This window comes from Gymnoscopelus braueri (assembly GCF_963280865.1).
Source record: "Gymnoscopelus braueri genome assembly, chromosome: 4".
NCBI classification, from domain to species: Eukaryota; Metazoa; Chordata; class Actinopteri; order Myctophiformes; family Myctophidae; genus Gymnoscopelus; species Gymnoscopelus braueri.
The window spans coordinates 47,165,691-47,188,479 of record NC_137605.1 but is presented as its reverse complement, the minus strand read 5'-3'; the positions used below and the strand labels follow the sequence as shown (position 1 = coordinate 47,188,479).

At 41.1% G+C, this 22,789-nt stretch overlaps 1 protein-coding gene across 1 annotated transcript; it reads right to left on the bottom strand.

Annotated features, from left to right (window-relative positions):
• Positions 1–3,089: 3,089 nt before the first annotated feature.
• Positions 3,090–22,542, bottom strand: faxcb (failed axon connections homolog, metaxin like GST domain containing b; the record flags this gene model as incomplete). The annotated part of the gene is made up of 6 exons (XM_080426115.1): positions 3,090–3,406; positions 5,663–5,779; positions 8,405–8,622; positions 18,737–18,933; positions 19,311–19,446; positions 22,271–22,542. 6 exons carry the CDS (start codon positions 22,540–22,542, stop codon positions 3,090–3,092), a joined length of 1,257 nt encoding a protein of 418 aa, XP_080282241.1.
• Positions 22,543–22,789: the final 247 nt, after the last annotated feature.

Below are 22,789 nucleotides of genomic sequence, written 5' to 3'. Positions count from 1 at the left end.
TTCTACAACCATCATAATGCTACTGTGAGTACCTCCCTCGAAAAACTAAACGGAAGAGGATTAACGTTTTGACCACTTGCTGAAATGTTTTTTTGGTCCATTTTGTACCCCCAGTCAACCCATTAAAACCAGGAAAGCATCTGTGTCATTTTCGATTTTTTTTGTGTTGGCTATTCAAAAATAGCAAATATACAAGCTTGTATATCTGCTATTTTTGAACATTTTTGAAAAAATCTTGAAAGTGTGAGAACTACTAATTAAGAAGGCATTTGTAGAATCGGCCTCGGGTCTTAATGGGTTAAAATAGGAGGTACAGCTTTTTTCTTTTCCTTTTACGACTAAATCACACACACAGTTTGTATTGTAGTTCATTTGGTATTTTGTCACTGTGACTGTGTGTGAAGATTTAATCATTTTCCCATCCAGCATTTTCCTGAAGAAACGTTAACCAGACGAGACACTGACATTCATAATCAACATCTCATCATCTACAGATGCATGCGCACACACACACACACCCACACACACACACACGCACGCACGTGTCGCGCACGCACACACACACACACACACACACAAAGTAAATTCACGCTAGTGCAAAAATAAGCAATAAGGAAACAAAGATTAACCGAAAAAACTAATACACAGCTTTGACACATATAGAAAGAATTGTAAAGTGGCACTGATATTAAATAACATAAGAACTAAGATTCCATAAGACAATAAAAACCAAAACTGCACATTCACCTCATTCCTTTCCTTTTTGAGCACCTCTTGTTTTTAGCTGAACTCTGCTCCACACCATTACGGTATGTCTTTCCATGAAATATATCACATGAGCATATGCACACACGTGTCCATGGGCACACACACGTGCACGAGCGCGCACGCACACACACACACACACACACACACACACACACACACACACACACAATCGTGCACAAATCTAGTCATCATCAGAGGAAGGGCATCACTTATACGCGCTAAGACTGAGGAGAAAGTAAATGACTGCATAATTCTATTCATACACATTCCGCCAGTGACAGAACCACTGACAGGGCCTCCCAATGACCTTGAGGTGATGGAGTAGAGGAGACACCAGGCTTTACTTGAGGACACAGCACCCTCTAGCGGCCACACACTGTACCTGCAGCTCTACTGAATCAACATAAAAATGTAAGTCGCCTAGACCAGGGGTCTTCAAACGCACAGATCCCCCAACATTACTTTCCTTAGGTTATAGACGCCCCATTTGAAATGATTCTGTCCTATTAGACCCTGATATGAATAGAGGTATTTGTTTAAAATATTTTTTTGTATAACTGTAAATTTTACATGTGATATTAAAATACATTTCACCCCACTGATTTACACCTGTAAACCTGTGATGTGACAATAAATCTGATTCTTATTCTGATATATTGTTGTTGTATACTTCTCATTTGGCTGGGGGGATCCCCTGGAACCCCCTCAAGGATCCCTGGCGTCAACAACTAAAGTAAGCAAAAATGTAACATTCTGATCCAACTGAAACAGGTAGCCTACAGTACAGGTGTACCCCGTCCCCTCCTCATGCCAGTCCCCTTGCTCTAAGCCTACAGATGAGACGTATCGATTGTGATCGTGCAAGCACTCATGCATCACTTTTAGAGATGAATCACTTTTGCTTTGATATTCGTACGGAGATGAAGTGACAGGAGGATGACCTTTTAACGTAACAGAATAGACGACTGTCAGGTGATCAGGTAATCTCCACGTACACTAATAGTTTTGTGCGTTAAGACACAAAGGTATACAGAGCAGTCAGTGTTTCCTCTAATAAGAGAGATGGCACATGCCTCGTCTTCAACAGGTATCTTCTATATAACTCTGTGTAATGAGTAGATCACATCTAGTACCTGCATTTAGGCCAAGTGCTGGCGAACAAGGCGGGAATAAAACAGTAAATAAAATATCCACACACTGGGTCCCAAACAATTTTCTTAAGAGTGCAATGTTTAGACCATGTAGGTCTTCATCAGGCAAATGTTTCTTTTTTGTTTTGTTTTGTTTTTTACAAAGGAACATACCAAAGTCATTGGTTAATGACAATGTATAGCACCTGTGAGCCAGAATGAAGCAGCCTAGCAAATAATCCAATCACAGGGACAAATCAAACATTTGCCGTCATGGTCGAAATGTTGCAGTCTTAATATATATATCATTTGGGAGCTTTAACCCAGTGTGCAGATATTTTCATTTTCTTTTGTTTATCTTCTCTATCTCTCTCATCCCTGGACCTTCAAAAGTAAACAAATGCCAAATTGAATGCCTAGCCTACCTTCCCCATAACCCATCTCCAGCTCTGCAACGAGACCAATAAGGCAAAGCGGAACTGTCAGAGAAACAGTCCCGACAAATCATAGCGTCGCTGTCAGGGGGAAACCTTGTATGTCCAAAATGTTTTACTTTTCAGAAAATGGGGGAAAATAGAACCTGTGTTCCAATGGGTCCACTGTAGTTATTATTTAGTCTTTTGTGTTAATTAAGTTTGTGTTAATACTTTTGGATTTTTTTCAATATTTATACAAACCACAGATACACTTTAACTCTTTACAATTAAAAGAATAGCAATAATAGCCAATCTACAAGCTCACAACTCGCCACATCTTGTAGATCAGCTATTTTTGCTACTTTTGCGCCACAGTCTTGTGTGATTAATTTACAAAAACTAAAAAAGTTGAATTATGGAGATACAAGGTTTCTACCCGACAGCAACACTATAATAGCATGTATGCGCTTTCAGTTCATATGCCCTGCATATAAATTAAATACCCAGTTTGTCCATGAGACGGTCGGTTACACACTGATGTTACTCTATCGGGAACTTGGATGTTTGTCATCAGGATGGAATAGTTGGAAACAGTTTTCTCCATGAGTGAGTGAGTGAGTCTTCTCTGGCCCTGTAGGAACGGCCGGTTGAAGGTCTGTAACCTTGCTCCACGTCTGTAAAACCATACAGGAGGCCAGTAGTATCTCTGGACTGGTTAAGGCTGCGGTCAGTCGGACTCTAATGTCAGCCAATCTGGTCACTCGCTCCCAATAGCTCAAACATCCAGGTCTGCCTTCGACTCCTCTTTGAGCTGAACCTCGTTGTCCGACCCCGTGCCCACGTCCGAGCCAAAGAGCGAGGGGGAGGGCGGGGTGTGTGTGGGCGCCGCCGAGTGGCTGCTACTGTCACTGTCGTCCAGAGTGTCAGTCCTGGAGAACAGGCCCAGGTCCAGCAGGCCGGTCGGGGAGCCGCGGCCGGTGCTGCTGTCACTGTCGTCCCCCTCGTAGTACAGGTCCTCCATGTCCACGAACCACTCTGGCCAGAACCTCCGGCGCATGCGCTCACAGAACATGGCCAGGTTGATCAGCTCGCCTAGAAACCAAGACAGGAGACAAGAGGTTTGACCCAGTAAGACCTGAGGCCGATTCTACAAATGCCTTCTAAATCCTAACAGTTTTCTGATAAACTTACGTTGCTATATCAGTGGTGCTCAAACGTTTTCATGTCAAGGACCCCCAAAATTTTATGTATTTGCCCACCATCTCAAAATAGAGCAAAGATTTGAGTTAAAAATGTTTGCTTTAAAAAATATATATATTCAAATATTTGCAAAGCTATGAGCTTGTATATCTGCTATTTTTTAATAGCTAATGTATAAAATATGGTTAAAGTGGCTACACAGATGCTTTCTCGGTTTTCATAGGCTAACTTCAAGAGTGTACACAACACGGAACCAAATCCATTTGTAACCTTGTGGGGTCAAAATCTAGACCAATCACAGACACTGGTACAGTACTGACTGTATAGCATTAGACTTTAAACAGAGATCATACAGTAGGCAGAGATATTTAATTAATGAGCTGCTATGACATAGTCCAAGGTAACTACAGACACATCAGTGCTTTTTCAACACACTTACTGATGACAGGCTGGGAGTTCATGCTTTGATGATGGTTTTGTCAGAGATGTTTTGTTTATGATCTCATTGTGTAAGCTCATTCATCAAAAAACTACACTAAAACCACAGAGACACAGCTTGATGCCTTGTGAAACGTCTTGAAATGACAACATCTGATATTTATGTATGTTCACACTTTGATTTCTTTATGCTGTTAACAATCTCTTTGAAGATACACAAAGGAAATGAAAGCCTGTGTCATCAACACTGCAATGCAGCAGTCTTTCACTGCCATCTAGTGGGGCAACAGATAAATACTTCCAAACCTAGGTTAGGTTCTCTGGAAATACAGTATCACTTGTGGGAATAAAGCTCTTATAAAACAAGAAAATGCTAATATTTTCAATTTCAGATTCCGCATTACAATTTTGTAAGGAAATGGGAAGGATACATGTATACATAAATACATACATATTATACATATTTACAAGCCGGATACATATTTAATGTTCATTAAAGCTACTCTCTGTAAATGTTTTGTCCTTGCCCAGATTCCCCCGCACAAGAGCTGAAATGTTTACCACCTCACTAATACTGCAGAGCACTAGTTTTAGCTTGAGACTCAATAGAGAAATTTGATGTCTCCCTGGGACCCAAACTACTGAAAATAGACGATCTACAAGCTCACAACACATCACGATGTGACGCGTTGTGAGCTTGTAGATAGGCTATTTTCACATAATTCAAGTAATCTTTTTCTAATTCATGACATTTCGTAGATTTTTGTATTCAGTTATAAAATTATTTTGAAAAATGTTTGAAGTTTGTTATTCATTTATGAAAAATTGTGAATTGTTTGGGATTTTTTTTTAATCTTTTGAAATAATGATGATTAAAACAAAATCTAGGACACCAAAAAATAAAGGGATGTTTACGTGTTTGGGAAACAGTGCTGTAGTCTTGCTCAGGGAAGATGTTATGAAATTTGACCTTCAGACAGTACCACCTGTCAACCAGTAGGGGTCAAACCAGACCAGGATCATACATTTCTCAAAAGATGAGCAGGGAGACCAAATACAAACCACTGTAATTGTGTAAGTTATATTGTTTTAACAATTACAATTAAGGAATTTAGCAGAGCGACTTACAAGTGTTTATTGAACTTTAGTCAATAAACAAGGAACATTATCACATACTGTAGATAGGGTGCAGAGAGAACCGTGTAGTTGGGCCTCAAAGGCACTAGGATACCAAGTAAACAATGAACCTAGCATCTGTCTAAAACAACATAACTAAATAATGTTTAGTTTGAAACTACTATAGGATATCAGGTATATAATAAACCTATAGCATCTGTCTAAATAGCATGATATCTAAATCACATTCTTGACATTTGTGATGTGAACCTGATGTGATCTAAGAGAACTAGTGACCAAGATATTTCTGCATAGAAGCCATATCTTGGTCAATTGCTAGCATCAATCCAAGGAAAAGATGTCAAGGAGGGGTGCAGGGAGAGTGAAGTGCTAGGGGGTGAGGTGGAGTCTGAAGAGGTGAGTCTGCAGAGTACTTTGGGAGAAGATTGGGAGTGAGTCTGCAGTTCTGACTGCAATGGGGAGTTTATTCCACATACAGACTCTACCATAAAGATTGGTCAAAATAAAAATGTATTCACAGATTTCACACACACACAAAAAAGTTACAGTACATAATGTATCGGATTAACTAACCTTTAATGAGCTGTTCTGGTCGTGTGCCGGGCAGCGTCCACATAGCCTGGGCTAAATGGCCGAACACCGTGGCATCTAATGTTGACATCTTTGCACCCATGAAGTACTTCTTATCTCCTGTGAGACACAGAGGAACAGCAACACCCATGTTTATAGTATTGTGTAAGACTATAGGACCTCACCTGTCCATCCACTCAAGCATGATGGCATCATCAAACCTCTGCAAAGAACGTGAAACAACCAAACATAAAATCATTGCATAAGCCAGTGGTTCTCATCCTGTGGGTAGGGACCCCCAGGGGGTTCCCCACATGATTTAGGGGGGGGTCCCCAGATGACAGTGAAGTGACAATTTAAGGACTTTTAAGACCTTTTTAATACCAAAAAAAAAAGACCATTACTGCATCAAAATTAATCAACAAACTATACTAAAAAAACTGGTCAAACATTGGCCAAATTCTCAAATTCTCAAAATGATATATTTTTGGGAAAATAGTAAATCTACAACTACTATTTTCACAATATCTTTCTGTGGAACCGAGTAAAACAAAATGTAATGCCTCAACTCTTACATTCCAAGTGCTTGTCAGGGGGAGAGGGGGGTCCCCAATTAAAACATGATTATTTTGGGGGGTCATGGCCTGAAAAGGTTGCATAAGCTACAGTACAAAACCACATGCTGAAATACAGTTGGCCAGCACAAGCCACTGTGTTCTCATAAAATAAAATGCCGTCCTGCAACCTTTACAAGATAGCACAGACCTGACGTGGATCCAAGTTCCCTATTGGTTGGCACTAAACTCCTTAAAGCCTTGTAAAACTGTGTTACAGTAGACTTGATGATCTTATGCAGTCGTTTATCCTTTAGAGACATTATACACTAATTTGAGCATGGACAATGTGCTTTTAGCATCACTATTGACCTTTTATCTCCATATTGTCTGGCATAGAAAGTATATACACAGTATACACACAAAGCTATAGAAATTAGGCGCTGGTTCTGAAAATACAGATGCGCTCTGTCTGGGAGAAACTTCTATTTTCCAAATATTGGCCATATTTCATAGCATAAACAGATCAATGAAAAACGAGTTTCCTCCATAGGAAACGACTGCTTATTTGCATTTTGATGTCTCACTTAGGCAGCCCTGCGATCGAAGGTCCCAAGCTCTTCCTGTTACTTTGGCCCTTCCCTTCTTCTATTTTCCACATTTAGACCTCACAGATGTACAATTTAGGCATTTAGCAGACACTCTAAATCCAGAGCGATTTACAGTATGCAAGGAAAATACGAGGCAATACATCAAATGCATAGAAATAGTAATCTAGGATCATAGGTAAACCAAGAACCTATCATCAGTCTTAACAGTATAATATAAAAAAATCTGTACATTGAAACTATACACACCATAGGATGCCAGGTCTACAAATGAACCCGTCATCGGTCTACATAACATGCTATCTAAATTACATTTTAACCTTTACATAAGACTGCATGGTCGTCAAGGCTAGGGCCAGTAGCACATTAGCGCGCACACACACACACACACACACACACACACACACACACACACACACACACACACACACACACACACACACACGTTCCTCTCTCAGGCCAGCTTTACAATTTACCCTGTCATAAAGGTTAAAATTATATTTTGTTTGTTAAAATAAGTGTTGAATAGGTATATAATCTGATAGTACTCATTGCTATAGACTAGTGTTTGTCCAATAACAGCGGTCTCCCTGTCTCTTCAGCTCTTTAGTAAACAAAAAAAAGCATTTTCAGGTCAGGATACCAAAGGATACCAGAGAAAACTCATACAGGATATGGGATAAACAGTGGACAGTGGGCAGACAGACACAATTGGAACTGGAAAATTGAAGCGGATAAATCTGTACTCTCTCCTGATGGGATTAAATCGGTAACCCTCTCTGAAAATGTATTTTCTGTTTATTAAGAGGTGGAGAGACAGGTGGATCCATGTTACTGAACAAACACTCTATACTATAGCAGTGATTACCATCACAATATAGAGCTTAAGTTTCGTTTTAACCAAAAGATATGAACCTTTAAAGTTTAAGCAAGGAGTCTGAGTAAGCTGATGATGCAGAACTCGTCCGCCCCCACCTCCACCATCCAGCTTTGTCGAGGGCGTACTCTTTTGTGTATTTTGTTTATTATTGACGGTGCTTCTTTTTGTGTGATGTCTTGACTTTACCCTGCTGTTTCTTGCCCTGTAATAGTATCTTAACCCATTCCATCCGGGTACGCATCTACAAATGTCTTCTAAATCCCAACAGCTTTCTGAAAAAAACGTATGTTGCCATGTCAGTGGTTCTCAAACTTTTTCATGTCAAGGACCGCCAAAATTACATCTATTTGGCCGCCGACCCCCATCTCAAAATTCTTTTTTTCCAGGAACCCCCAGCAGCAAAGATTTGAGTCAAAAATGTTCCCTTTAAAAATACATACATTCATAGATTTTCAAGGTTTTTCAAAAATAGCAGATCTACAAGCTCATAGCGCGGCACTCGGTGCCGCGCTATGAGCTTGTATATCTGCTATTTTTGAATAGCCAACGTGTAAAATAATCTAAAATGACACCGATGCGTTACCGGATTGAATGGGTTAAGTGCTGTGCTGCCTTCTAGGCCGACTGACTTTTCTCCTAGCGGGGAGGGATCAATAAAGGACTACGGTCTTTATCTGATCTCATCTCTCTTATCCATCCATACCCAGCAGCGTGGCCAGTGTCCTCATGTCCCTCTCCATCAGGGCGTAGACCTCCTCCTTGGAGAAGCGCCCGATGCCGTGGCCGTACATCTCCCGGCGCACCATGCTGCCGTTGAGCTGGCCCAGCAGCCACTTGAGCGTGTCGCTCAGGGGCCCGCTGATGGCCAGCAGCTTCTGGGTCTCCTCCAGGTTGTCCACCCACTGACAGTACGCTATCGTCCTGGAGAAGACAAGGAGATGTGGTATACCGTCCCATTGTTAAGGATATCTGAATAAAGTTCATCATTTAGAACTCTTATTTCTGTATCAGTGTGTACTCAAAAAAGGAAAAGTACTCAATTTTGTTAATTAAGTCAAAGTATCAATACTGCAGTGTATAAATACTCTATTACAAGTAAAGGTAAGGTATTCAAAATGTACTTGAGTAAACGTACATAAGTATTGGTATCAAAATGTACTTAAAGTACCAAAAGTAAAAGTACTCATTGTGCATAATGTCCCATTTCACAAGTTCAAAATGTATAAAAAATCATTTGAAAATAGCAGATCTACAAGCTCACGATGTGTCACATCGCATTGTGAGCTTGTAGATCGGCTATTTTCAAATGTCAGATATATATATAGGGCTGAAGTGGTTAATGTATGTTTTGTGATAATAATCTAAATCTGCAAAGTAACTCGTAACTAAAGCTGTCAAATAATTGTAGTGGAGTAAAAGTACAATATTTGCCTCTGAGATGTAGTGGTAAGTAAAAGTATTGAAAATGGGAAATACTCCAGTCAAGTAAAAAATCCTCAAAAGTGTCCTCTTAAGTACAGTACTTAAAGGGCCATTTCACCCCTGGAAGAAGTTTTCGGTCTTTTAATGAAGTTTAGGAGTCAAGAAACAAGATCCTGGTTTTTTTTTGTGAATAATCTGTGTTTTTAGATATCTAGTAATCTTCGCAAACGTCGTGGCGTTATTTGCGTCATGAGAGATTGGTCTCATTCCTTTCCGCACTACATGTCTCGGCGTGTCTCAGTCAGACCATCTCAAAAGACAGCCCCAATGGGGTGTCCGTAACACTTTGTTCAACCTTCTTTCCCCACTCGGCCACTCCCATTAGCTGCGGCCAGCGGCCCTTGCAGAGTGAGGCATTACTTTACCTGAGTTATCTTCTGATAGTTGTACTTGAATGTTGACATGAAATAATAATCCTGTGTAGTGTTTCATAAGCGCAAGCTTGAAAAAAAAAATACAGCGTGGAGTAGCAGCGCTGGTAAACAAACACTGTCACGAAAGGCTAGGATCATAATACCAAGGATGTGACAGTGATGTCAATACTATGCGACACGGAAGTGAAACTGCATGAAGATACTAAGGATGTCCCAGTGATATGACATCACTAACGAATCCTTGGACATATATGTAACTAGATGAACGTTTGCGAGGACAGCCAGTGTTGCCAGATATTGTGAGAGAAATAAGCAGCCAGGTCTATGAAAACAAGCCCAAAAGAAAAATAACTATGCCAAGAGCACTTTACCTAGACATGGGATATTATATATTTGAAAATTGCTGATCTACAAGCTCACAACGCTTCGCAACCCATTGTGAGCTTGTAGATCTGCTATTTACAAAAAAATCTTGAGGGGGAAAAAGTCCAAAATGTGGATTTTTTTTTTTTTGCAAAATATTTTTATTTGCTTTTCAAAATGTGGAATATTTTTGACACATATTTGTTAGGGGCTCCCTGCCACAAATTATAATTTCAGATGGGGGTCTGTGGAAAAATACATGAACATGTTTGAGAACCACTGGTTTAAACAGCAATCAAAACATTTGGAAACAAGCCCAAATATCAACTACATTTTAGAAAGAAGCCGCTTATAATAAGCAGACATGGCGACACTGGCATGCTGTTTGGATGTTATTGTTGGAGATCACACCCACATGGAACCTCCCCTGCCACAAGGCACCAAAGCATTATGGTCATTGTAGTAATGCAGCAGTCCAGTCAAACCCTAGTCAAACACACAGATTTCATTATTTTTCTGGCCATAGGGTGCAAATTTTAAATTGTGCTACTGTTATCTACTACAAATACTATTACCATTGAGTGATTGCAGTTTCTTCCAGGGGTGAAATGCTCCTTTAAGTAAATGCACTTAGTCACTCCACTGAGTGTGACCGGTTTGCAGTTGAGAGTAAGCTTGGGGTCGAGTGACCTGTGACATGGCTTTAGGCTGCTGAGATACATGCGTCCTTGTCAATACAAATGGGTGTCATAACAGATAGGTTAGGTACACAAATAGAATGAAGCCATACTGAGAAAGAATGTGTGTCACGTGGGACGTCAGCTTCAGTATATATGTGCTGAGGGTTTGGTCAGAGGCTAAGACAGGCAGAATCATTTGAGAGTTGGTTTGTACCAAATGATGTCTGTCTTCATTGTTCGCAACAATAAAACACGAATCATTCATGCTTTAAGATATTGTTTCGTGTGTCCTTGTTTCTGAGTCTTTGTTTCTGAGGTTGTGCCGACAGATTTCCACGACATCACATACAGGAGGGAGACTATAGCATATATGTCCAGGCTAGTTGTCCTGGAGATGAAGAAGTGAAATAAGATACAACTTTCACAGAGACACAGCAGGCCATCGTGTGACACATACTATAGCATCTGTAAGATAGATACACTGCATGGACCCCTAGATACACACCAGGGCTGGGCAATAGATCAATATTATATCATCATATGAAACTAGATATCGTCTGGGACTTTGGATGACATAATGTTGTGATATGACATACGTGTAATTGTTTCCTGTTTTTAATCACTTAAGCCCTATTTTATCCTTACAAAATATTCAAATTTTGTATATATAAATATAAACTGTATATTATCATCACTACGTAATACTATCATCACAATATTGTGATTTTAGATTTTGTCCATATCACCTAGCCGTAACATTGTATACACAGAGGTCTCAGCTGGCTCCCATACTGGACAAATCAAGGAATGTACCCGGTCATACCAGAGAGGAAAGGATTACATTTTCTGTGTAAATATGTACAGTATATACAGTACATACAGTATAGATTAACACAGATGCTGTAATAGGCTGCCAGTAGACTCACGTGTTGAAATGAAACACTGCATTTACATATTACATAACTAATTAGCCTTTGGGAACCAACGGTTTCCAGGCCATGTGGCGTGAGGCAGCTTGATGTACAAGTAACACCCCCTGGACATGACGCTAGCATGTCACAGGGACTTACCCCCAAATCCCACCCGTACCCCATTAAGACCTGAGACGATTCTTAAAAATGTTTTCTAAATCCTAACAGTTTTTTGAAAAAGATCTGAAAATTTTTTTTTCACGATTTTTCAAAAATAGCAGATCTACAAGCTCGTAGCTCGTGAGCTTGTATATCTGCTATTTTTGAATAGCCAAAGAAATCTAAAGTGACACAGATGCGTTCCAGGTATTAATGGGTTAATGCTGAGTGCCAAGCAGGGAGGCATTGGGTACCATCTTTATAATAGTCATTGGTATGGCTCGGCTGCTTTGCCAAGGATTGAGCCCCGACCTCTCTCATAGAGGAGAGGATTTTTATATATTTATATATTATTTATATATTGTACGTAACAGTATAGATGAACACAGATGCCATAATAGGCTGCCAGCCCCAGTACCCAGTAGACATGTGTGCTGAGATTAAACACTGCATATTCATATTATATAATTTCATATTTATCCACACACACACACACACACTAGAGAAAACTATTATCCTGGAAAACAACACAAACTCAAGCAAATGTTACAGTATCCATACAGTATTCTCCGACAGAAAATAAGAGACATAAACATTATCTGTCCAGAAAATGGGACTTGATGACCCAACTCAATAAAAATGCAATGCTTTGAATTAACTTGAAAATTCAGGCACTAAGAACTTAATCGAGGTCATGTTTTTTCACAAAGTAATGAAAAACTAGTGAGCTGCTGAAAATCTTGGAGCGTAATACAGCTTCCTCCCTCTGTTCTGGCTGTGTATACCATTCTCAGTACATCAAATCACATTCAAACGATGCTTAAGTAAGACAACGTTAATGTGATACTGTACTTAAAATGAATACAATTTAGGCATTTAGCAGATGCTTTTATCCAGAGTGACTTACAAGTGCGAGATCAGAGTAAGCGTGAACCCTAGTCATCAAACAACAAGATAAATAGTCACATAAGTAGAGTGCAGAGAGAACAAAGTAGTGTCTCAAAGAAACTACTGGAGGATATACCAGGTACACATTGAACCCATCATCTGTCCAGACAACATGCTATCTAGATCACATTCTTATCATTGGTGGTCAATAAAAAAACGAATCTATAAAAACATCTGAACAAGTAACCAACATTATAGCTATCTGCATATCCAAGGAGAGAGGAGCTCTAGGGGGTGAGTCTTCAGAATAGATAAGGTGTATTTTGCCCATACAGTGTTTTGTACGTACAGTGTCCCCTCATTTAAGCCATTTAACCAAAATTGTTTATGCAGTGGATCTCACCACTTCCTCATCTCTACACACACATATCCTAGTTCCTATTCTGAGAAAAGAGGCTGCAAGCTGCTGCTTAACACAATCAAGATGAAGTGATGTGGCAAGCAGGATAGCAAACCTTTGAACAAACTGTATGCATATTGGCACAAGCAGGCTTGATCAATACAATCACAGCATCACTTCCTCTATCTATCCCTCAACTATCTACCATAGTAGTGCTTTCAATTCAATGCTAGACAGTGACACTAACATCATGTATATCCTCAAATGAATGCCCCGTTTTATATACAGTAACAGTGTCAGTACTAGGTCACAACGCATTGCGAGACATTAAGAGCTTTTAGATCTGCTATTTTAACTATTTCCTTGATACATTTTCAAGTCTTCTGCCTATAATGACGTGCCCAAAATCGGGACACCAGCTCGAAAGTTTTTTATAAATACGTATGTAACCAATGAAAAGCATTAACAGGAGCTTGTGACTGAATAGTAACTACATTGGATCCAATGGAACACAGATTCTTTTTTCCATTTCCTGAAAATAAATGGTGTTGGACATACAAGATATACAGCGAAGATGTACTGTATATATATTCACTTCAAACTGCCAGGCTGCTGCTGCTGCTATGTGGGAACGCTGCTCTTATATACATAGGTAGCTGTCCACTGCTGCCTAGCTCTGTCTGTACACACTTTAATTATTTATTTATGGCCACAAATAGAAGCCAGCAAGGGACACAGACGTTGTGGTCACAAAGCAACAACGCAACTTGCATAACTCAAGCTCACGGCATCATCATCATCATCATCACAGATGTTACATGCAAAACAATACACACAAGTGACTGCCTACACGGCAACGCTTCACTACATCAAGGACACTGGTGGAAAAAGTACTCACATTTTCATTAAGTAAAAGTATCAATACTGCAATGTAGAAATACAAGTAAAAGACCGCAAAGTACTCATTATGCAGAATGTCCCATTTCACAAGTTCTCAAAAAACTATCTTTTGAAAATAGCCGATCTACAAGCTTGTAGATCGGCTATTTTCAAATGGCCAAAATATATATAGGGGTGAAGTGGTTAGTGTATGTTTTGTAATAATACTGAAAATCTACAAAGTAACTAGTAACTCAAGTTTTCAAATAATTGTAGTGGAGTAAAAGTACAATATTTTCCTCTGAGATGTAGTGGAGTAGAAGTAAAAGTACTGAACATTGGAAATATTCCAGTAAAGCAAAAAATACCTCAAAACTGTACTTAAGTACAATACTTGAGTAAATGTACTTTACACCACTGATCAAGGACAGAGGTAATGTTAGGGCCAACGCCAAATATGGCTACTACCAATAATAGCTGACACAGAACAAATAACTGTTGAGTGTACAGACCTACCAGCTGCAATCATCTCACTATAGCAGCCTGTGCATGTGTCCTACTACCTAATGGTGGAAAATAACTACGTACAGTATATTTACTCAAGTACTGTACTTAAGTACACATTTAAGGTATTTTTTTACTTTACTGGAGTATTTCAAATTTTCAATACTTTTACTCCACTACATCTCAGAGCAAATATTGTACTTTTACTCACATTAACTTACATAAACCACTTCAGCCCTATGTATACTTCGGCTATTTGAAAATAGCCGATCTACAAGCTCACAACGCTCGGGAACCAACGTTTCCCGAGCCATGTGGCCAATAGGTCAGGAGCCTATCTCCTATTTCCTTAGCATGAGGCAGTAATCCCGTTCCGACCCTTCATGCTGAGTGCCGATAGGGAAGCATTGGGTACCATTTTTATAGCCTTCTTTTATGACTCGGCCGGTGATTGAACCCTGACCTCCCGGTATCAGGACATACACTCTAACCACAAGGCCACTGAGCTGACGTGTCCTACTGATACCCAACCTGTGAGATTTACATTCACAAAGAGGATCATATTTTAGCAGCTTAGCTCAATCAGAAACACTCACGTCAAAGCAGATTTAACCATTTATTGCAACAAATGGAATACAGTTAAGCTTGGCGTTAAAGGCTCCGCTCTTGAAGATATTCCCTGAATTTTGTCGAAGCAGCATGCTAAGCATAATCAGGGAATGCTAAGCAAAACCCCCATAGGGATACAATATCAAACAATACATTGACATATTAGTGTGAATTAGCAGATATAATATATCACAAGAATTTGAGCCTATGCCAGACTCTGATCAAAAGGTGGAGGCTGGGGTGGAGGAGGGAGCTAAGCAGCAGTGAAGCAGGTAGCAAGACAAGCAGAGTCAGAGACTAGTGAATGCAAAGATGTATTTAAAGGGACCTCCTTGTTAAGGCGTGAGCTCTGATTGGAGTATGAATGTGTGACGTAATGACCAGCAGAGCTGTGAATGGGGAATAGAAAGATGATGTTCACATCAGCTGATTACAGCTTTGGCGTGCAAGACTTCCGTGTCCTAACGCTATGCTTCATTAAAAAAAAAAAAAAAGCCTTTTCTAGGCTGCAGTCAAAGGCACATCTGACCTCCAGAACAAACACCTTTCTTATTTCTTAACCTTATCTCAATTAACCCATTAAGACCGGGAACGCATCTCTGTAATTCTAGATTTCTTTGGCTATTCAAAAATAGCAGATAAATTAGCTTATAGCACAGCACCGAGTGCCGCGCTATGAGCTTGTAGTGTAGTATCTGCTACATTGAACATTGAACATTTGAACATTTTTGCAAATCTGTTGGGAAGGAAAGAAAAACACTCTCCTGTTTATAGATTTCCAGTTAGGAAGTGGCTCCTGGGTGTGATATGCCTGCCTATAGATGTTAATGGTGGTGTTTTTAGACCTACTGGCTCCAGGCTGCAGTCTCCTGGATGACTGGCCATGCATGCCATGGAAATTAAATAAGAGCATCTGGTATACATCTCTGTTGACTGTCCAGTGCTCATTCATTACACTCTGTCCTCTCGTAACATGATATACAGTACGCTCTAAAAGGAAAAACACACCAAAAACACAATTGCAATCCCTGTAATGATAGTTAACGTCCCCTAAACCTGCTGTAAATTATTTACCGAAAAGTAAAAAAAACATATTTAAAAAAATAAATAAAACGTGATTCTAAATCATCACCATGTCCAAAATTAAATAAAAATTAAGATCATCATTAATTCACCACAAATACAATGTCACAGGCTAAAAAGACAACATTTTAATTAATTATACCTTCTTTGTTTCCAAACCATTCATCAACAATGCACCCAAATGGACCCTTACGGGTCTGCAACTCTGAGAGTATACGAATGGAACCAAATGGGCCCTTATTGGTCCATTTGGTTCACTGAGGATTTAAAAAAACTGTATCAAATGGGGGTCCTCCCGGTGGTCCCCAGATCCGGTGTTAAGAACCAGTGAGATAGGCAATATTAAGATACAGCCAACATGGTTGCAACTGAGGAGCTTCCTGAAGCTACGGTCACGGTCGTTACAGTAACTTCAATCAGACTCATGGATGTGAAAGAAAGTGTGAGAGCGCATCACCATGGTGACAGCTGATAGTCAGCAGATGGCCCTACACAGAGCAACAAGATGCCCCACTGCCCTTCCTTGACATAAATAATTCAATCAATACGTGGGTCTAAAACCATGGTCTAAACATAGCACAAGGTGGTTGGCTGGGGGGTTGGGGGTGGCGGAAGGCTGGCGGAAAAGCACAGAGAGGAGAGAAAGGAGGTGAGAGGGAAACGTCATGAGGGAAAATAGAGAGCTGTAAGAAGAGAGAGAGAAGAACGGGAGGTATTTAGGTTCATGTGAAACGACCTCTACAAGCTTTCTTCAACTGTTTCACTCACAACTCCAGGAAACGCAATGTGTACAACAACCTGCAAAGCATCCCTAATTACACAACAGTGGGTGCTGGGCCAATGAAACTAATATTAAGAGAGGTAGAGGCTGCACACCGTCTCTTCAAGGATCCCTTTATTGAGTAGCTATCTCAGTAAACTGATCTGATGAAGATACTGGGTGTGAGATCGAAACGTTCTTCATCATACACTACAGTGTCACACAAAAGTAGCAAAAATAGCCCATCTACGAGCTCACAATGTGTCGTGATGCAACACGCCATGAGCTTGTAGATCTGCTGATTTTTTGCTATTTTGGAAAATGTTTTAAAGTGAAAGTGTTAACGAGTGTCCATTATTAACAAGAGCTTATGACTAAATAATGACTACATTGGATCCACTGGAACACAGGTAAAAACTAATTCCATTTCCTGAAAAGTAACAGGACATGCAAGGTTTCTACCCGACAGTGACAATATGTAATAATAACACAGGCAGGGCCTTCTGGGTTATGTCATTTACAGTACACTGCACTGCACTCTGTGCTCCTATCTGTCCGCACACTGCACATGGAGCAGAGAGAATATGATATCATTTTATAATTGAATGCTTAATCTTGAGTCTACCCTTCTGTCGGGGGTTGACTGTTACATAAGAAGCCAAGTGCCAACATCAAAAAGAAACATAGAGGATATGATATCAAATTTTATATGGGATGGGGCAGGGGGGGGATTAAATGCCAAGAATTTGTAAGAGGAGGAGGTCACAAGGGGGACTCGGGCTACACAATTTCTATCATATTACTTGGCAGCTTGCATAAAATGGCTCTCTGGATCTCAGATACGGATAATAATTTGATTCAACTAGAAGCTAAATCTAGTCATTCCTCATCCTTAAAAGCCCTGGGTGTGTAGCAGCCTTCCATTTAAATATAGACAGCACTCCTCTAACCCCATAGTTCAGTGGTTCCCAACCTTTTCTGGATCAGGGCCGACTAGAAAATCTGGAAAGCTTCCGCGGCCCACCCATTTGACCACGTAATGTTAAGCTCCCAACGGAGAGCGGAGCGGTGTCCGGAATCGCCGATCCGACCAATGTGCCCAGGCCCATACAGTATATAGGCATATTTGGAGGTCTGGTTGTCCAGAACCACCAATCAGACCGATATGCCCATATATGGGCATGTATTGATGACGTCAGGGATCTCCATACATGGGCGTAAAAGGGCTGAGGCCAGACGGATACAGAGATCTCCATACATAATAGGGACTGACAGACGGGTACAACAGGTATTGCATATTGAAGCCCAACAGGCATTTTGACCTTGTCAAACAGCAAGAAGGAGAGAAGGTGACAGTGTGGATCTCTGAGTGGAAGGAGCTGAATGATGATGGATAATGCTTTTAGGTAATGGAAAACATCCTACTCCTCTGTGGGACAAGGCAGAGTGCTACATGACTTCCTAGCAACAGTGTGTTTCTCAGCAGCTGTATGACTCATCACTACCACGGAGGACATCCATCCTGTTAGTGACAACACAGACTGTCAGATAAACATTTAATCTCCCCCCAAATTAGCCAGGACGGGACGGGGCGGGTTGGTATACTCATTAGTTAAGGAGTACACCAGCCTTTGTGACATGTGGGTCCTTCGTCACTCTTCATTTCTCACAACTGTTTTTTGATCACTTATGCTACTGAGATGTATTGGCCTATTCATGATTGTTATTAAAGTCTAATGTCTCTTAGACACATCTTAAACACCTTGAAATCTTTACTTTATTTATTTATTTCATTACCACACTTTACCACACAAGTGTTCTCACTTAGATGTTGTAATTTAGGTCCATTGTGCCCTGTAAATCTGTAAATTCACTTCAGCCCATTAGTCTGTCTTTGAACTCACTGTTACCTGTGGTGTGTCGTGTGTCAAAGCCAAACTCACCAGTACAAATGCTCCTCCACCATCTTGGTGATGGCGCGGGACACGGCCCTCTCATGAGGAGTCAGGTTGTCGTTGAGATTGACACCCAGCTTCTCCTCCAGGAAGTCCACAATGAACTCTAACCCGGACACCTGCTCATGGTTGTACTCGATCCACGGCATCTTTCCCTGTGGCGACAGCTTCCCGTCAAAGAAGTTCTGCAGTGGGAGGGCAATGAGAATATACTGTAAAATATACTGTACATTCTTCTGGGGCAAATGAATCATTTGCCGTTAGTTAAACACATCAAATACATGTTCACACCTTGGTTGAGGGTAAATAGTTTAGTCCAGTCATGTTTTATGAAAGTAAACACTTTTGTTTCTGGTCAAAGAATGGTTGTTTGATCAAAGCTAGTGGGCATCCACATAAATCTTAAAGAACTTAGAACATATAAATAAAACACATAAATCTTAAAGAACTTTTCTTGACCTTAGGTATCAAAACCCCATAATCTTTTTCAAAACTACATGGATGAATTGAAACCAACATCTATATTTAGCAAACACTGAATACTGACTCCGTTTATTTTTACCTGGTAGGGGAGATCCAGCATACGCAGGTATGTTTCTATTTTGAGGCAGAACGGTGAGAGGCTGGGAACGCCATTCTTTGGCCTGGAGAACTGATGGAGTATTATGGCATCCTTAGAGTCCAAATCTTGCTCCTTCCTACAACACAAACACACACAAAAAAAGAAAGACTCAATGGACATATAAAAGGCTGAGGAACCTGCCTGAGAGAAGCTACTGTATCACAATTGCCGTGTAACATAATGCTGCTGTGACATATATACAGTGGTGGAAGAAGTACTCAGTACATGTACTTAGCTGCGGTGCTTTCCACCAATGCACACAAACAAAAAGAAAGACTCAATGAACGTATAAAAAGGCTGAAGAATCTGCCTGAGAGAAGCTAGCGTATCTCAATGGCCGTGTAACACAATGCCGCTGTGACACATATACCATGACTGGTGCAAAGTAGCAGAGCATGCTGTTCATTTGGAGGCTTTTCTCCAAGGAAGCGATAGGGTCTCACCTTCCGCTTATTATAGGCTGTTGACACAGCAGGGAGAGTCCCTGCTTCCCTGAGCTCTGTTTCTTAAAGAACAATGCCCCCCCCCCCCCCCTACACACAGACACACACACACACACACACACACACACACACACACACACACACAAGCTATTCTCAGCGACTTAACTCGCTATTAACTCTCAAACACTATTATATTCTCAGGGTCCTAATGTTAAAATGTTGTTACTCTCGCACAGACCAAAGGAAAACATAATGTGGGAAGAAACTTTTATACAGCCAACAAACTGGAATAAATAGCGAGCAGCAGGTTGATTCATTTGGATTCTTCTTTTTTGATCTGCTTTATTTCCTCACTGGGCCTCATCACCATTCACCACAGCACCTCTGTTATTTCTTGATCAGTTAAAAAGTAGTTGTACTGTTAACTGTTCCAGCTTTAAGTAATGTGATGTGGTAAAATGGTGGATCAAATCCCGTATAATTAAAGCTCACTGATGAGATGAGAGGCACAGCAGGAAATTGCATCTTCATTAGGTAAATGGCAGTCATTTCATGTAATTTACGTGGTTGATCATGACTTTGCCCCAGTAAAATCACTTCCCAAATTGACTAGCCAGTTTGGAGACTACCCAGTTGGCATGGCTGGTTTAGGAACTTATAAAAAAATAATTAATTTGGCAATCAATCAACAATACAAAATTGTGGTACAAGTTGGTATTATTCATGTAGTAGTTGCTGCATGGTACAGTATGGTTCATGCAGCAACCATGGTCTGTTCCTTTGGCTTGGCTAGTCTTTGACTACCTCTCTGACACATACATTTGAGTGTGAATAATTCAGAGTAACTACAGGAGGGCTTAGGACTAGCAGTTGCCCACACTTACTGTAAGTCTCCCTTTTCTATCCAAGATATAGGTCTGAATAATACAGGCCTACCATGCAAGACAAAATTTCAAACCACTCATCGCAACGTTAGTTATATCAGAGAATGTATCACTGCCAAGACAATTTAGCTGGTTACACTTTCTAAAGGCCTGACAAAAATCTGTATTTCTGCATGCATTGGTTAGTTTTCAAATCTTTTACACCAGAATAAATTACTGTCTAGTCTAGTAGCCTACATCAGTGGTACTCAAACTTTTTTCATGTCAAGGACCACCAAATTGATATTTATTTAGCCACGGACCACCATCTGTAAAATAATTAGGCTAGGGACCTTCAGAAGCGAAGATTTGCTCGAACTTTTCCAAACATTTTTCAAAAATAGATGTACAAGCTCGCAGTGCGGCACGAAGTGACACGCTGTGAGCTTGTAGATCTGCTATTTTGATATAGCCAACATATAAACGGATAAAAGTGGTTAAAATGATTGTGATGCTGTATTAACACATTTTGCTGCGGACCCCCCCCCCCCCCCCCAAGGACCCCTGGGGGGGGGGGGGGGGGCACTGGCCTACATGCCTTCAGTGTCGCTGTCCACTTAGTGTGGGTGCTGAAACGGTCCTTCAATGTCGCTGTCTATTCGCAAAGTGGTTCTGAAGCTGCCCTATAATAGGTGAGCGTTTTGTAAAGCGCTCAGGCTCTGACTAGCAGAGACAGGATAGGCCTGAAAACATGACTATTATGCCATAACTAAACCAATGCCACTGTCGACATATATGTCACATGGTTAGAAAGTAAACAGCTGCAGATGCAGCCACGGTAGCTTTATACACGTGATTCAGCACCGTCTCCACACGCAATGCAACGTTACGGAAGATGATTTATTACCAGAGGGAAGTGATAAACATTCATGCCATGGTCACTGCATGTAGGCTACTGTATGGTGCAGGCCTAGTCCAAATAATCCTTGACTGAGAGGAGAAAGGGAGAGCACAATTCATTGCACAATAGGCCCGAACTAATCTTGCAATGCAAAGATTACAGGATTTCATTCATTCTCCGGTCCATCCGCTTTGAGGTGGTCGGTGGAAATAATAACAGGCACGATGAAAGCCTTTGATTTAACGCCATTAGAGCACGGCGGCAGCGCCGTGTCACAGAGGAGTTCAGCAAAGGTCGTCCTGACACCGCAGCGCCGGAGGAGCGCTTTATTTACGCACAAGCGCCTCGGTGGAGACAACACGGGACCTGGCACACGAACACACGCGTGATTCCGTTTTTTTCCCCCCCAACTGATAGTCTCGTGTCCTTGCGAGGGCAAATATGGCTGATCCCTAGTCACTGCCCAAACCAGCCATATTCGCAGTCAGAAATCTATTGATATCTAAAGGTTTTTGGCAGCCACCCTTCCAACGAGCCCATCCCAGGGCCAAATAAATCACTGTCATTAGAAGGCTGATTACCAGCCAAACAACAAAGATACAATACAATTATAGCCTATCAAATAATGGATTATGATGATGATGATGATGGCAACAACATATTAGATTTATGTGTTATGTCATAGACACCAACCTGATGGCGAGCAGTTCGTGCAGAAGGTAAGCTGCAGCAGCGAGCAGGGCACCGCCGGTGATGTACAGAGTCTTCTTCCACCAGGAATCGGACCCCAGCGCCGACATGATCCCACCGTATTCATGCAAAGGGATCGCGATGATGTAGCCATACAACGACTGGTGCTCATCGATGGAGCCACACAGCCCCCCGAGGGGCATGAGGCTGTGATTCCGCCCCAGCTCCACCACAGACGGCCGGGAAGAAGAGGCGAAGCCAGCACCCCAGTACATTCTCTTCTCTTTCAGTCAGTTCCCCCCCGGCTAGGCTTCCTCCCTCCGGCTCCGAGTCCTCCTGCTCCGCGCTTTGGGTTTCATCAACAGACTCCTCCTCGGCATGGCGACGTTTGGTTGTTTATCTGCCCAACATAACATGTAAGAAGCATCATCTTCGCCGCTGATGGTGCCCGCACCCTGCAGTTCGGAGTCTTCCGCAGGCACTCGGTTCGGTGTGTCTTTTGTCTGTTCCAATGGAAACGAG